The 16893-nt window shown below is 39.1% G+C and overlaps 1 protein-coding gene across 1 annotated transcript in view; it reads left to right on the forward strand.

The window, feature by feature from the left end:
• The window catches only part of fliI (FLII actin remodeling protein), a 28017-nt gene that overhangs the window by 7992 nt on the left and 3132 nt on the right, over nt 1-16893 (forward strand). The window contains exons 8-13 of the mRNA XM_071662432.1: nt 727-907; nt 3259-3505; nt 4508-4693; nt 8876-10444; nt 11207-11371; nt 15364-15477. Of these exons, the coding sequence (XP_071518533.1) occupies nt 727-907; nt 3259-3505; nt 4508-4693; nt 8876-10444; nt 11207-11371; nt 15364-15477 (2462 nt within the window). The remainder of the gene's footprint in view (nt 1-726; nt 908-3258; nt 3506-4507; nt 4694-8875; nt 10445-11206; nt 11372-15363; nt 15478-16893) is intronic.

The raw sequence follows: 16893 nt of genomic DNA on the forward strand, positions 1-16893 counted from the left end.
GATTGACAGGGAGGACCCAGATCAAGCTCAAGGCTGCAACAAATTAAAGGTGGATAGCAAGGGATGAGAGGCGTAAGTCTTACCAGTAGATAGGGGATTCGAGATTTTGACCCTTAGGAATCATAGAGAATGTTTCAGAGGTCTTGGAGTCACTGTTCTGGAGAGGAACAGTTTTTCGTTTTTCAAAAATAACCTTTCTGTCTCAAAATTGGGCAACCAGGCAAGACCTAATATCTTTTTTGAAGGTTCACCATACACTGTGATTGGTTGGTCTACAAGTTGATGTGGGATTTCTTCTTTCTTTCTTTTAAACTATTCGCCATTTCCAGCGTTAGCGAGGTAGCGCTTAAGAACAGAGACCTGATGAGGGATTTATCTTTCATTAATCTACCAGGTCTGCTTCTCTCATGATATCTTGCTGAGGCCTACTATTGAATTGATGGAATGTTGAAGTCTCACCTACGTCCTGCTTCCTCAGCCTTTATGTTCCTCCAGTATGGTGAACTTTTAAGGAAAACAGTTGGCAACTTTTCAATTGTATAAGAACGAGACCTATTGCCAAATTTTCTTAATGCTTTGAGTATTGTTGTTGGGTCAGTCATTCTGGAAAAATTTTCCTGGCATCACCCTGTTTTGAATGTTGAAAATGGGATTTATGATGTAGGTTGATGTTTCCTTGAGCAAACTTGTATAATAGGTCCCTAAAATTTTTCTAATCCATGAAAGGTACACCAAAGGATCCTATTGCACGAAAGAAGCGGCTTCGCCAATTCCGCAAAGATCAGAAGGACCAGCAAGATGATAAGCAAGAGAAAATCTTGAAGGGTATGAAGGAGATTGCCAAAGATGAGGAGAAGCAAAAGCAGAAGGACAAGATGACTGAAGAGCGTAGCCAAGAGGTCAAAACGTATGTTTTCTGTTTTGTTACCTTCATATAAAATAATCAAAATAAAGTTTATATGAATAACTATATAATGTGATAGCTTTTTAAATCAAAATTATGCAGTAGTTGGTAGGCAGCCACCATCCAAGGAGATATATTGCCAGCACTGTCCAAGGAGATATATTGCCAGCACTACCATCCTGGGCATTAGGAGGATTAGTGATGGCTGCATAGTGAATGAGCACTTTATTGGTTATCAAGTTGCACTCCTCTAACCTGGGTAGCTTTCTTTTCCTTCTGCCTCACCCATATGTGGACTGTTGGCATTCTGTCCACAAACATACAAACTTTCCTTGTCATGCATGACACTTGACAAAACTTAACACATGCAACTCATTCTTCATAACACCAGATTTTCTTACAGTGAGCACTTCTTTTCGGCAGAATGATTGGAGCAATAGATATTAGTATTAGGTTGGAACATTAGGTAGAAGTCGTAGGTAGTAACATTAGCTGGGAGCATTAGGTAGAAACATTAGGTTGGAAAATTAGATAGGAACATAAGGTAGACACATTAGGTGGGAATATAAGGTAGACACATTAGGCACATTAGGTAGAGGTAGGAATGTTAGGTAAGAGCCTCTGGAAACACTAAAACGCTACACTGGGGTTACCCACTTTCAGTGTCCTATTAAGGATGCTTTAAAGGCTAAGAAGTGGCACTAGTGTTTACCCCATTGAGTGAGTTCCTGGAGGGAATGGGCATTAGAGATATAGATATAGTGTCAGATAAAAAAGATTTGCAATTTTCTCCACTTTTTTGCTTTTGGATCCTTGAATGATTTGAACAAAAATAGAACCAGACCAAGATATGTTCATATGATTAGAAAAAATATCAAGGGGGAGCAGGGATGGAACCACAGTTGTTTGATAAACTTGAGAGACAGTGAAAAAGTCTCAATTCCAAGGATGTGTTATTATTGTTGCCATGAAAATTGCTAGCTGGAGTTTTATGAACTTCCAGAAACAATATCATAATTTCTGGTTTATCTCTAAGACAGGAGAGTATAGTGTTATTATTTTTTTTATATTTTATTATTATTATACTTTGTCGCTGTCTCCCGCGTTTGCGAGGTAGCGCAAGGAAACAGACGAAAGAAATGGCCCAACCCCCCCCCCCATACACATGTATATACATACGTCCACACACGCAAATATACATTCCTACACAGCTTTCCATGGTTTACCCCAGACGCTTCACATGCCTTGATTCAATCCACTGACAGCACGTCAACCCCGGTATACCACATCGCTCCAATTCACTCTATTCCTTGCCCTCCTTTCACCCTCCTGCATGTTCAGGCCCCGATCACACAAAATCTTTTTCACTCCATCTTTCCACCTCCAATTTGGTCTCCCTCTTCTCCTCGTTCCCTCCACCTCCGACACATATATCCTCTTGGTCAATCTTTCCTCGCTCATTCTCTCCATGTGCCCAAACCACTTCAAAACACCCTCTTCTGCTCTCTCAACCACGCTCTTTTTATTTCCACACATCTCTCTTACCCTTGCGTTACTCACTCAATCAAACCACCTCACACCACACATTGTCCTCAAACATCTCATTTCCAGCACCTCCATCCTCCTGCGCACAACTCTATCCATAGCCCACGCCTCGCAACCATACAACATTGTTGGAACCACTATTCCTTCAAACATACCCATTTTTGCTTTCCGAGATAATGTTCTCGACTTCCACACATTCTTCAAGGCCCCCAGAATTTTCGCCCCCTCCCCCACCCTATGATCCACTTCCGCTTCCATGGTTCCATCCGCTGCCAGATCCACTCCCAGATATCTAAAACACTTCACTTCCTCCAGTTTTTCTCCATTCAAACTCACCTCCCAATTGACTTGACCCTCAACCCTACTGTCCCTAATAACCTTGCTCTTATTCACATCTACTCTTAACTTTCTTCTTCCACACACTTTACCAAACTCAGTCACCAGCTTCTGCAGTTTCTCACATGAATCAGCCACCAGCGCTGTATCATCAGCGAACAACAACTGACTGACTTCCCAAGCTCTCTCATCCCCAACAGACCTCATACTTGCCCCTCTTTCCAAAACTCTTGCATTTACCTCCCTAACAACCCCATCCATAAACAAATTAAACAACCATCAAAATGGCCAAGTGTAACAAGCTTTGATGATGCCTATCTGTCTCTTCTGTTTCATCGCTGTGCAGTAACTTGAGTTTTTCAGCACCTTTCATGACCATTTCATAACTTAAACACCTGTCATGACAGTGTAATAATTTCAGTTCTACTCCTTTAGCACACCAGATTTTTACACTGTATGGTTCTCATTTACAGCCAGAAGCGTTGGGATGAAGCGCTGGAACGTCCACCTCTGAATTACCAAGAGTTCTTTGATGCAGATGTTGGTCAGATCCCTGGGCTTACTATCTGGGAAATTGAAAACTTTCTTCCAAACCAGATTGAGGAATCTGTTTATGGAAAATTTTATGAAGGAGACTGCTACATTGTCCTCAAAACTGCCATGGATGATTCTCAGAATCTTGACTGGAAAATTTTCTTTTGGATTGGTGAAAAGTCAACAGTGAGTAGCCTTTCGGATAATCTCTATGGAATGTGCTAGTGTGATATGTGCAAGGACCACATCTTGGAGTACTTGTCCCGTTTTTGATGTATCATCGTGAAACTCTAGCTTTTGTAAGTTTGGATAAATATGTAAGACCATTAGTGATGGATGATTTATGTAGTGTAGATGGAATTAGGGGAAAAGAGTAAGGAATGAGAGTGTAAGAATATGTGGTGTGAAGAAATTATTAGAAAGATACACAGAAGAAAGTTTTTTGATATCATATAACCATGTAGAGTGCAAAGCATATCTGAAGTTGGAGAGGTTAATATAGCTTGGTGGTTTGAGTATAGTTACACTCTAGAAGAGAATGAGAGATGGAGCATGTGAACTAATTAGGACAATGAGAACATCAGTACAATAAAAAAACTACAAGTCCTGTTTCCAGAAAAATAATTCAGTCAAGAATTATTTTGTAATCCATTTCCCAGTGTCTTATGGCAGCCGATCAGAGTCTGTAAGACAGACTAGCTTGTGATTCCAAGCCAGTTGTTCAAAGTCATTCCACTTCTCAACTAACCTTTTTAACTTTTCCAAGCTTACCTTATCTAAATATGATTGAATATAATACATTGCATCATATGATGAAGGGTAGACTTGACTTACAACTGTATTAACTAGCAACTAGTAAAGTAAAGAGCAACTTCAAAGCAAACATTTCAGTGCAACTGAATTCCAGAACAGTGAAGTCCAGAATTATGTAGAATTTTTACTGATAAGATAGCACAGTAATTTTTATAAGGAGTAATGTGTGCCTGTAGGGAAAGAAGAAGCCACGGACTTGCAAACTATGTCGATAGGTGCACATCGTGTGCATTAGAAAAAGTCATAAAGAAATTAAGTTGGTGAGGACTTTATTCGTTTAGAACTCTGCTTTTTGATACTCTCAAATATTAGTTGTAGGAATGCATAATGACCTGAATACACAAAAAATATTAATATGATTTCCTCTTTTGACAGCTGGATAAGAAAGCATGTTCTGCTATCCATGCAGTCAACTTAAGGAACTACTTAGGTGCTCAAGGTCGCACTCACAGGGAGGAACAAGCTGATGAGTCAGATGATTTCTTGGAGTTATTCGACCATGACATCACCTATATTGAAGGTGGTCGGACAGCCTCAGGATTTTTCACTGTTGAGGAGATGGTAGGTTATTGTATATACCAGTAAGTTTTTTATATGATTGGCTATACTGATTTCCCTCATTTATATCAGGGGTTACATTCATAGGAAATGTTGCTATAAGCATATTTCAAATAAATGAAAGGCTTCCAAAATTATCCATGGGGATGGGGAAAAAGAATACTTCACATATATATCCCACATTCCATAGAAGAGGTGCAGAAACAGGGAGCTGAAAACCCTCCTCTTCATGTATTCAATTTCTAAAAGTTGTAACAAAAGTCAAAGCCAAACAAAGAGTGCTCATCTCTGTAGAAGACTCTGTCTGTTTCTGTTGCTACATGACTAGCTCAGGGAATGGTGAACAAGTATGAAAGAAGAAAGCTTTCAGGAGTAAAAGAAAGCTTTCATTTCCAGCTAGCCTCAAAGTTTCCCTCTTGACAAAGACTGTATACTGAAATGTTTCCATGAAGGCACTGAACTTTTTGATAAAAAAACTAAATATTTTTGAATGAATATTATGAAAAAGTAAGCGATACTCACCAGTACATTCTGTTGTTTTCTGCATAGGGAGAGGCTGATGTCTTGTTAGTGGAGGGAACATCTATGTTGCTTGAGGAGCAGGTGTAGGACTCTCTCTATATAGCTGATATTTTTTCCATCTTTTCTAATACTTGTCATCATCTTGCCTGAAAGTGCAGTAGAATGTTTAACAGCCCTTAGGATTGTCTGCCACCTTCTTGCACAGTTACTTTGTATATATTGTATGCCCTCCCCAAAGGCTGAAGCTTGTTTCTTCATTCTCAAATTTTCTCAGTATCTCTAACTTAGTTTCTGGTGTTAACATTCTCTTGGACTTCTTTGTTGGGCTTTCTCAACTTTTAAAAGAACTTGATTGATGCATTAGGGGAGCCATTGTCAACTGCAAAAGAGAAGAATTCAAAAACAGCCAGCATCTCCACACAAGTTGCAGATGAATACTGGCTTCATAACTGTGCTTCAATTGTTTTCTTATCATAAAAGGAGAAAGAAGTGCAAACTGAATGTGAAAACATGAATTTAACTTTTCAATGAATTAACATTTCAACTTAAGAGGTAGACTTTTTCTGTGCTTGTACATAAAAACCTTTCCCACTGATTATCCTCGAAAGAAACTAATACATTGTTTAACAAAGCATTTCCTCAGCATCATTTACCTGAGCACTTATGCTCAAGAAAATGTTGCAGTTATCATATTCATGAATTTGAACTATATTGCATATATGATAGAACGCTTGATATGGACCTCCATACATTTAGCAACCTCCTAAAGGCAACAACCTGATATCTTGAAAAATAGGTTTGTGCTAATAGAAAAAACAAGGAAATGAAAAACCAGTGATGAAACATGAACATTGAATTGAAGTACTGTAGCAAAAGGTATGTATGGATCAGATGACTTCATATAGATCTTATGAACATTAAAAGAGCCAGAATGAACTATAGAATATTAGAAAAATGAAAATGAGAGGGTATAGTAAGTAAAAAATTGGTAATATATTTAACCCCTTAATGCCATACTTAGGTTTCCTTCCCAGTTCCTAAGATCTTAGCTTCTCAAGTTGATTGAAAAATGTATTATTTTCAAATTTGATAGCCGTTTCCTGCAGCAGTGAGGTTGTGCCAGAAACAGATGAAGAAAGTCACATTTGCACACATCCTTTCTTTAGCTCTCATGTGCAGTGCACTGAAACCTCAGCCCCCTATCCATTACCAGGTTCCACAGACCTTTCCATGGTTTCCCCAGGCCACTTCACATTCCTTGGTTCAGTCCTTTGGCTTTTTTTTATTTTTTTTTTTTATTATACTTTGTCGCTGTCTCCCGCGTTTGCGAGGTAGCGCAAGGAAACAGACGAAAGAAATGTCCCAACCCCCCCCCATACACATGTATATACATACGTCCACACACGCAAATATACATACCTACACAGCTTTCCATGGTTTACCCCAGACGCTTCACATGCCTTGATTCAATCCACTGACAGCACATCAACCCCGGTATACCACATCGCTCCAATTCACTCTATTCCTTGCCCTCCTTTCACCCTCCTGCATGTTCAGGCCCCGATCACACAAAATCTTTTTCACTCCATCTTTCCACCTCCAATTTGGTCTCCCTCTTCTCCTTGTTCCCTCCACCTCCGACACATATATCCTCTTGGTCAATCTTTCCTCACTCATCCTCTCCATGTGCCCAAACCACTTCAAAACACCCTCTTCTGCTCTCTCAACCACGCTCTTTTTATTTCCACACATCTCTCTTACCCTTATGTTACTCACTCGATCAAACCACCTCACACCACACATTGTCCTCAAACATCTCATTTCCAGCACATCCATCCTCCTGCGCACAACTCTATCCATAGCCCACGCCTCGCAACCATACAACATTGTTGGAACCACTATTCCTTCAAACATACCCATTTTTGATTTCCGAGATAATGTTCTCGACTTCCACACATTCTTCAAGGCCCCCAGAATTTTCGCCCCCTCCCCCACCCTATGATCCACTTCCGCTTCCATGGTTCCATCCGCTGCCAGATCCACTCCCAGATATCTAAAACACTTCACTTCCTCCAGTTTTTCTCCATTCAAACTCACCTCCCAATTGACTTGACCCTCAACCCTACTGTACCTAATAACCTTGCTCTTATTCACATTTACTCTTAACTTTCTTCTTCCACACACTTTACCAAACTCAGTCACCAGTTTCTGCAGTTTCTCACATGAATCAGCCACCAGCGCTGTATCATCAGCGAACAACAACTGACTCACTTCCCAAGCTCTCTCATCCCCAACAGACTTCATACTTGCCCCTCTTTCCAAAACTCTTGCATTTACCTCCCTAACAACCCCATCCATAAACAAATTAAACAACCATGGAGACATCACACACCCCTGCCGCAAACCTACATTCACTGAGAACCAATCACTTTCCTCTCTTCCTACACGTACACATGCCTTACATCCTCGATAAAAACTTTTCACTGCTTCTAACAACTTTCCTCCCACACCACATATTCTTAATACCTTCCACAGAGCATCTCTATCAACTCTATCATATGCCTTCTCCAGATCCATAAATGCTACATACAAATTCATTTGCTTTTCTAAGTATTTCTCACATACATTCTTCAAAGCAAACACCTGATCCACACATCCTCTACCACTTCTGAAACCACACTGCTCTTCCCCAGTCTGATGCTCTGTACATGCCTTCACCCTCTCAATCAATACCCTCCCATATAATTTACCAGGAATACTCAACAAACTTATACCTCTGAAATTTGAGCACTCACTCTTATCCCCTTTGCCTTTGTACAATGGCACTATGCACGCATTCCGCCAATCCTCAGGCACCTCACCATGAGTCATACATACATTAAATAACCTTACCAACCAGTCAACAATACAGTCACCCCCTTTTTTAATAAATTCCACTGCAATACCATCCAAACCTGCTGCCTTGCCGGCTTTCATCTTCCGCAAAGCTTTCACTACCTCTTCTCTGTTTACCAAATTATTTTCCCTAACCCTCTCACTTTGCACACCACCTCGACCAAAACACCCTATATCTGCCACTCTATCATCAAACACATTCAGCAAACCTTCAAAATACTCACTCCATCACCTTCTCACATCACCTTTGGCTTTTACCACTCTTATATCCTATTCAAAGCCTGTAACCCCGGTATTTGTTGTAAGTGTGCTCTGATAATGTAGTTCTTTTTTCATAGATTTTTTTTACCGGTATGATTTGATTATGAATACATTTGTCAACCATGTAAGTTCCTAAGTTTTCTTTTTTTTCATTGTTGTCAGGGACAGTGATGCAGACTTGAACGTAATACTTAAGTTGGTAATGTTTGCCACAATTGATTACTTGATGATAGGCAAAATTTTAACATAGTCTGTGTATGTTCCATTGTCTCATATAACTTATTATTATAGATTAGACAAGGAATAAATCCACTCTGTTGTGTTCAGTTCTGAGTAAATGGTATTATGTCTGGCGGCATCATTAATAATTGATCATATTAAATTGTATTTGTATTTGAAACATACATTTTCATGTATTTTCAAAACTTTTTTTTATATGTAACACAATGTAGCATACAATCATGTTTCTACAATGTAGCATACAATCATGTTTTTATCACTTTGCAGGAATATCCACTTCGCTTGTATCGAATCTTCCCAACCAATATTGGCATCCACCTTGAGACTGTAGCATGCTCTGTGGAATCTTTAGACCCTTGTCATGTGTTTTTACTTGATGATGGCAAAGTGATCTATGTTTGGCAAGGGAGTAAAGCAAAGAAGACAGTGACCACCAAAACTAGGCTATGTGCTGAAAAAATGAACAAAGAAGAGAGGAAAAATGCTGCTGAAATTCATACTTTGGTACAAGAGAAGGAGCATGGTGAATGGCCTCAGTTTTGGGCTGCACTGGGACTGGAAGAAGGGGAAGAAGAGGATTTAGATATTGAAGAACATGTGAATCCAAAATTCTCACCTGTGATACCTAGGCTTTATCAGGTTGGACTTGGTATGGGATACCTTGAGCTTCCCCAAGTTGATGTGCCAGAAGGCAAATTAGTACAGAAATTACTGAAAACAAAGAATGTATATATCTTGGATTGCTACTGTGATGTTTTTGTCTGGATTGGTCGCAAGTCAACCCGTTTAGTTAGAGCTGCTGCCCTCAAGCTGTCACAAGAACTACTAAAAATGATAATTCGTCCTGAACATGCTGTGACAACCCTAGTTAAGGAAGGGACTGAACCACAGGTCTTCAAGACAAAGTTTACTGGCTGGACAGATGTAATTGATGTTGACTTTACACGGACTGCCGAATCAGTTAGGAAGACAGGAGCCAACCTGAAGGACTGGGCTGCTAAGCAGGAGACAAAAGTGGATCTGAGTGCCTTGTTTACTCCTCGACAGCAACCTATGACCCTAGAGGAGGCCCAGCAGTGCATGGATGAGTGGAATGATGATTTAGATTCCATGGATGCATTTGTTTTGGAGGGTAAGAAGTTTGTTAAGCTTCCAGAAAATGAGCTTGGACATTTCTATTCCTCTGAGTGCTATGTATTCTTATGTCGTTATTGGGTGCCTGGTGAACCTTTAGAAGAAGAGAAAGAGGAAGAAACAGAACCAGAGGATGATTTCCAGTGTGTGGTTTATTTCTGGCAAGGCCGACAAGCATCCAACATGGGGTGGCTGACATTCACTTTCAGTCTTCAAAAAAAATTTGAGACACTCTTTGGAGATAAACTGGAGGTGGTGAGAATGCATCAGCAGCAGGAAGCAGTCAAATTTATGGCCCACTTTAAAAGAAAATTTGTCATACATTCTGGCAGACGTCGGCAAGAGAAACCATATGTTAAGGCTGAAGATGAACCACAGGAAGGTGATTCAAAAACAGTCAAACCAAAATCTAGACCTAAGCCACGATCAGAACCAATGCAGGAAGAAGTACAAAAACCCCAACCAGAGCTTTTTCACATGCGATCCAATGGTTCCCCTCTTTTTACACGTTGCATCCAAATCAAACCAGATGCTGCATCTCTCAACTCAGAGTTCTGTTATATTCTCAAAGTTCCATTTGGACAGGATGATGACAGTGGCATTGTTTATGTGTGGCTAGGTGAAAAGAGTGATGAGGAGGAAGGTCGACTTGGAGAAGATATTGCCCAAGAAATGTATGATCCAGAGAAGTACAGTCTTCAGGTGTGTATGTATCTTTAATGCATGTGTTCGAGATATCTGAAATTTCAGTTTGTTTACACTTATTCCATGTTTAACAAAGGTTATAGAGAAACAAGTCAGATGTAGTGTTACCTGATTGCTTTAGATCATTATCTTTTTTTTCACAATTATCTCTCCTGCCTTAGTAAGGCAACCTTACTTAAACACATCCACCTTCTAGCTTTCATGTATAATGCCCTGAAATGTGGGAATATCATCCGCTTTCAAGTTCCACAGACTACTACATAGTTTACCAAGACTACTTCATATACCCTGATTCATCTTATTGACTACCATATTGATCAAATTCATTCAATCTCATACATGCCTCTAGCCCTTCTTAATTTCTTAATTCTCAGGTCCTGTTTCGTAAAAGTCTTATACTTCCTCAAGGTCTTCCCCTCCCTCTTTTTCCTTTACTTCCAACATAAATCTTCTTAGTCTGTCTTTGCTCATGCTTTCTATACATGTGAATTATATCATCATACTTTAGTCAGCTTTTTTAATCAGATTATCAGAGTATCTTCTGTACTCTATGATTCCGTAAATGGTCAACTTGCCTCACACAGCTAATTGTCCCCAGGCATTTTGTTTCCAACTAGTTCTCTCTCTCCTTTTCGTTGTTGTTAGAAAATTTTACGTGTAACATTTCTGAGAGGTCATCTAACTTGGTTATATACTGCACTTGTTTTAGCATTAATTATTTTTGTATGAATAAATGTATGAACTGTTTCATTATTACAGGTTGTTAGAGAAGGAGAAGAACCAGAGAATTTCTTCTGGATTGGTATTGGCGGTCGCAAATCATATGACAAAGATGCAGGGTACATGCGTCACACAAGACTCTTTCGATGCTCAAATGAGAAGGGTTACTTTGCCGTCTCAGAGAAATGCTCTGATTTCTGCCAGGTATGTTTAAGGAACTGCTGTTTATCTTTAAGGTTACTTTCCTTATTCTTTTAGAGGTGTTTAACATTAATGGTAGGCCACCTTTGGCACTAAATATGTGGAAATGCAAAGGAAAGTGTTCAAATATGAATATCCACATTCTGAGTCATATTAGTCTTGCAGTATTATGCCCTCCCTGCTGCACAGCTGAGGAAAGCCAGTCCACTACATCATCTTTCTTATATTAACTGTTATTTTCTGAATATTTGTGTGATTAGTAGTTCATGAATTAGATAACATACTGAAGTGAAGGCAGTTGTGTAAAGAATACTTTGAAAATCCGATTTACCATCTTATTTCCCTGTGTAAGTCAAGACAGTATGTTCCTGCAATCATTATTTGTTCCATTACCTCGCATTCTTTTTTTTTTACTTTTGTGAATATCTGAGTTATTTAGCAACCTGCTGATGAGAATTATTTAAAAAAAGATATATAATTTGCCGTAATATTTACCAAGTATGATTTGAAAAATGTTTCCTCACTCACTTGCTGTTCCATCTCTGCCACCCATTTACCATGATTTTTGTGAATATGTAGATAGTTATTTGTTCATGAATTAGGTATCAACCTTCTGAAGGGGATGGCTTCAAAAAATGTATAAGGTACTGTTTATGATATTGTCAGAGATTACTTTGTTTTCATCTAATTTTCCCATGGCTTCTGCCATCTTCCTTCATTTACTCTACTTTCAGTGTACTGTACCTCTTACAGTAGCTTTCTTTCATATGCTAATCATATTTCCAGGTAACCACATGTTATTTGCTTTAGATATGTGAAAGTCAGACAGATATAAAGAATTTTTTTGGCAGTCATTGCCATTTGGTCTTGGACAATCGAATGTGTTAAGAGGGTTTGAAAAATTCTGCATCATCTCAGCCTGTGTTGTCCGATAAGCTTGCATAAAAATTTTGTTATGAATGTTATTATTTAAAAAATTATTGTACATGTTGCTCTGCAAGTACCATCCCAAGATATCATAGGTTACATAAAAAGAAATGAAAAATAATAATGTTTTTTTACTTGTAGTATGATCTTTGTACGTGCAAAAACACATAGTCGAAAGCAGTTTGGAAATTGTAGGGTAGCCTGAACAAGAGTTAGATCCCTCTTTACTTGATTCCAAGCTCGAGCATCAAACTATCCTCATCAAGCTGTGTCAACCTCATTCTCTTTTCCAAACCTTCTGTGTTTGTATGATTGTGAATATCATCATATATTACTTTTTCAAAATCCATTTTTGGGCAAAAAGGGGATTGGAACAACAGTGGAAAGTGAAAAATCATCATTGCCTTCACACAAGTCTCATCATCTTCCCATCGGCTGCCAGTATGTTCAAAAATTTTGTGTTGCCATCAATTGAGAGAAAACAGAACTAGTCTCACTCTCTAAAGTAACCCCAGGCCTGTATTTGGAAAATAAAAACAACACATAGTAACTGTAAAACATCCTATTTTGTACACTTTCTTTCAAGTGTACTTGGATAGTAAGGCAAGGGGATTAATGAAATTTTTTTCTAGGAAAGCTCCAATCATGAACAAAAGTCCATATCAAGGCCAAGCCTTAATTAGAGTTCAAAGAGGTCAGTGAAAGGGAAAAATAAAAGAAGAGACAAAGGAAAGTATTTACAGTTTGAGAGAAAGTGAAAAACCTGTATTTTAAACTATGCCTGGTCATAGATATTGGGAAAGACGCATGAGGGTAGAGAGTTTCAAAGATTCAAGGTGTTGGAAAGATGCAGTTAAGTAAATGGCCCACACCTGAGTTACCCACAGCTACACAGTAATCATGTGATGCAGTAGCTTGCCGAGTACTGCGTGGTCTAGCTGGTTGCAGGGGCACACAAGCAGCCAGCTCGTGTGAACAAAAATTAATACCTGTAGAACCGGGAGAATGAACCAGCATTGTGATGTAGGACTAGTGTGTCAAGTTTGAAGATAACCTGGGAGAGTTAATAAGCTGGACCACTTTCGCCTCAACTTTGTCAAGTTCGGATACAGAGCTAGAACCACCCCAGATGCGAGAGCAGTGCTCTAAACATGACTAGATCATTCGTTTGTAGAAACTGAGCATCTGTTCAGAAGAAAAGAAATTTTGATATCTAAACAAGACCTCCAGATTCTTAGAGGTAGACTTAGCTATTTCTGTAATGTGTCATTTCAAAGACATACTTAATGTTGTAGTATAGCAAGTATCTTAATTGAGTTAAGAGAGGGAGTTACATTACACTCAAAGGAGAGAGAAAAGTTGAGGAATTTTTAACAGAGAGATTGGCAGAAACTGAGTCTTAGTGGCATTAAACTTAACCTGATTTTTTCTACCCCACTGAGATATCCAGTCAGTCTTAATCTATTGAGGAAGTTGAGTTGAAATGAGATGCATATCAAGAAAGAGATGAAGTACGGGATTAAAGGATGTGGAGAAATGCAGTGTTGAGGTGCCAAATAAATGAGAGCATTTTGTTTGTTGTAAAAGAAAGGAAATCATTCATATAAAGGAGAGAAAGTGTAAGTGACTGGACAGAACTTAGAGGGACACTCCTGTTTGTGAGGGAAGGGGGAGAAGCTGATCCATCGAGAACCACTGAGATAAATTGGCCAGAGAGGAAGCTAGATATGAGGGAAGGAAGCTAAAAGAGGGGAATTTAAAGATGAGACCACAATGCCACACCCTGTCAAAAGCTTCAGATATATCAACGGGATCTACATAGGGTTCCCCAGAATCTCTCAGGGATGATGACCATACATTACTGAGATAGGAAAATATCACCAGTGGATCTCGCCTTACAGAAGCCATACTGGTAATCAGAGAGAATATTGTGAGATTCAAGATGTCTGAGGATGTGGGAGTTAAGGAAGGGTTCAAAGACTGGAAATGTTAGATGTCAAAGCAACAGGGCTTTAGTTACAGTGGTTGGAGCAGTTACCCTTCTTAGGGATGGAATGTACCAAAGCATGATTCCAAGAGAAAGGAAAAGCTCTGGTTTTTAAACTGAAATGAAGTAGACAAGCAAGCACAGGTGCAAAGTCAGAGGATGGATACTTCATGTATTGATTCATATCCTTGTGTGTAAAGTGTATGCATTTTTTTCCCCCCACGTGAGCGAGGTAGCATCAAGAATAGATGACATCCTTAGAGGGAAAATTCTTCACTTGGCTCCTTGTCCCGTTCCTTCTTTTGGAAAGTAATGCAGGAGAGAGAGGATTTCTAGCCACCTACTCCTTCTCCTCTTAGTCATCTTCTACGACATGCAGGGAATGCATGGGCAGTATTCTTTCTCCCCTATCCCTAGGGTTAAAAGGGATGTTGCATGCACATACTAATAATACTTTAACCTACTGATGTGTACTTTTAGCATTTGCTTCATCTGTTGCTGCCTCTGTTAGCAATCTTTCATTGGCATACTCATACATTGTTAGAATGTTCCATAGTCCTTCCTTCTCACCTTTGTGAGCCTTTATTTAGGTCACTTTAATATTGTTACTGTTTCCTTATTTTAGATCACAGTTAACCCCAAAATATGCCCAAGAAATTAAGACTACTGTGTAGTATTCTATGGAAAGGACATGGAATCCCACATATTACACCAAAATAACAGTTTGGATATTCGTGAGTGAATAAGGGTGTAGTGTCTTAATGTAATGACTGTAACATTTATGTTTGCTCAAGATACCATTATTAGCTGAAGTCTTCATTAATGTCTCATAGAACTTATCTTCAGCCATTTCTAAAGATAGGAACAGAAGAGGAAAGAAGCAAAGTGAGGATTATATCTTGAAGGTTGTTTCTAATGGTACCTTACTGAGACAGGAAAGGTGCAAATGCATAAAAAGACAATGACATTAAGAGAAAGAACATCATTCTGTTTGGAAACTATCAATATTTTATATGTCTGTAATAAAAGTACTGGATAGATTCTAAATACCTTCATGAAATTGAAATTTCTTTCCTAATAGGATGACTTGGCAGATGATGACACGATGATTTTAGATGATGGCAACCACGTCTTCCTCTGGCTTGGGTCAAAGGCTTCAGATGTGGAGATAAAACTGGCTCTTAAATCTGCTCAGGTAAGGCATCAGTGGACAAATGTATGATAAGCTTTTATGCAATTTCATTTGCATGCTTTTCTTAAGGTGTGTGCTTTTACTTAATACATGCCACATTATGTACATTTGCAATTACCATAGGACCAGTTTCTGAGCAAGAATCCTGGCATTACCCAGGACCTTCCTAAAGGCTGGGCTACTTCCAGTAGCAGGGAAATGTAAACTTCTTTAGTGTGAGAAGTTCTTTGACACAACTACAATTCCAGTGATAAAGCCTCACCAAAGGTGACTTTTTACATGCAGTGTAACCTCTTGCAGGCAGAGAGCAGCATCACCTACATGCCACTTATACTGCATGGTTTAAATAACAATAATTGTAATAATTAACATGCTACATATACTGTTTAGTTATCTATCTATCTATATCTCTGATGCCCATTTCATGCAAGAACTCCCATCTAGGGGGTGACTATGACCAAAGAGTCTCCACTTATCCCAGTCCTTACATACATCCTTTGTATACACCAATCCATGTATTCTCCTCTCTCTCTCTCTCCCTGAATTATGCCTCCATTCTGTTTCACCATGTCACAGGTGGTGGTCCTCTCACACCAACCTATTTAATCATACTATCAAACACTCTCCTTGTAAAATCCCCATCTTGCATTCTTTCCACATGCCCTAACCACCTCAGAGTATTATGTTTTACCTACTGTACCACTCCACAAATTCATTCCCTTTGCATACCCTGCCATACCAACTTCACATATGCCCCTCATTACTTTCTTCATTCCTTTCAAATTGCTCATTTCCACAGTCTGATTATGTCCATGTTTCAGCTGCCATGCTGTCCCTTACCTTTCCTTACTTCCAGATTTTTGCCTCTACACTTCTACCCTCTACTGCTCTCTCCCTTATCTGTTCTTCCATATCACCAATTGTACTAAAGATAGCTGCCACATAATTAAATTTTGTCGTGTCCTCAGTCATTCTTCCTCATATTTAAAGCACAGCTTATACACTTTCTTCTTGAACTCTGTAGGGCTTTGTAATATCTATATTTTCACTCTGTTTCCCATCAAATACCACAGCTTTACTTCTACTGACATTTACCTGTCTGTTATTTTTATATAATCACAGAACCCTTTTTATGGGCCTCATGTGGCCAAGTCTGCATTTTGTGCATGAGTAGATAGGGTTGATGGGAATGCCATGTGGGAAGTCTGTGGAAGTACAACTACTAGAAGTAGTGGGTGTCATTTACCTATGTAACATGATAGGGGAAGGTACAACCATAGTATGTATGTTCAGCATGCTTAGGTAAAGTAATAATTGTCTTTAGGCACTAATGGTGATGATTTTTTCAGTTGTAGTACTAGGGAAAGTTCTCTTCCTATCAGTCATCCATTGGTGGTATCAGAGGGAGACAAATAATTA

Source organism: Panulirus ornatus, chromosome 6 (assembly GCF_036320965.1).
Source record: "Panulirus ornatus isolate Po-2019 chromosome 6, ASM3632096v1, whole genome shotgun sequence".
Taxonomy (NCBI): Eukaryota; Metazoa; Arthropoda; class Malacostraca; order Decapoda; family Palinuridae; genus Panulirus; species Panulirus ornatus.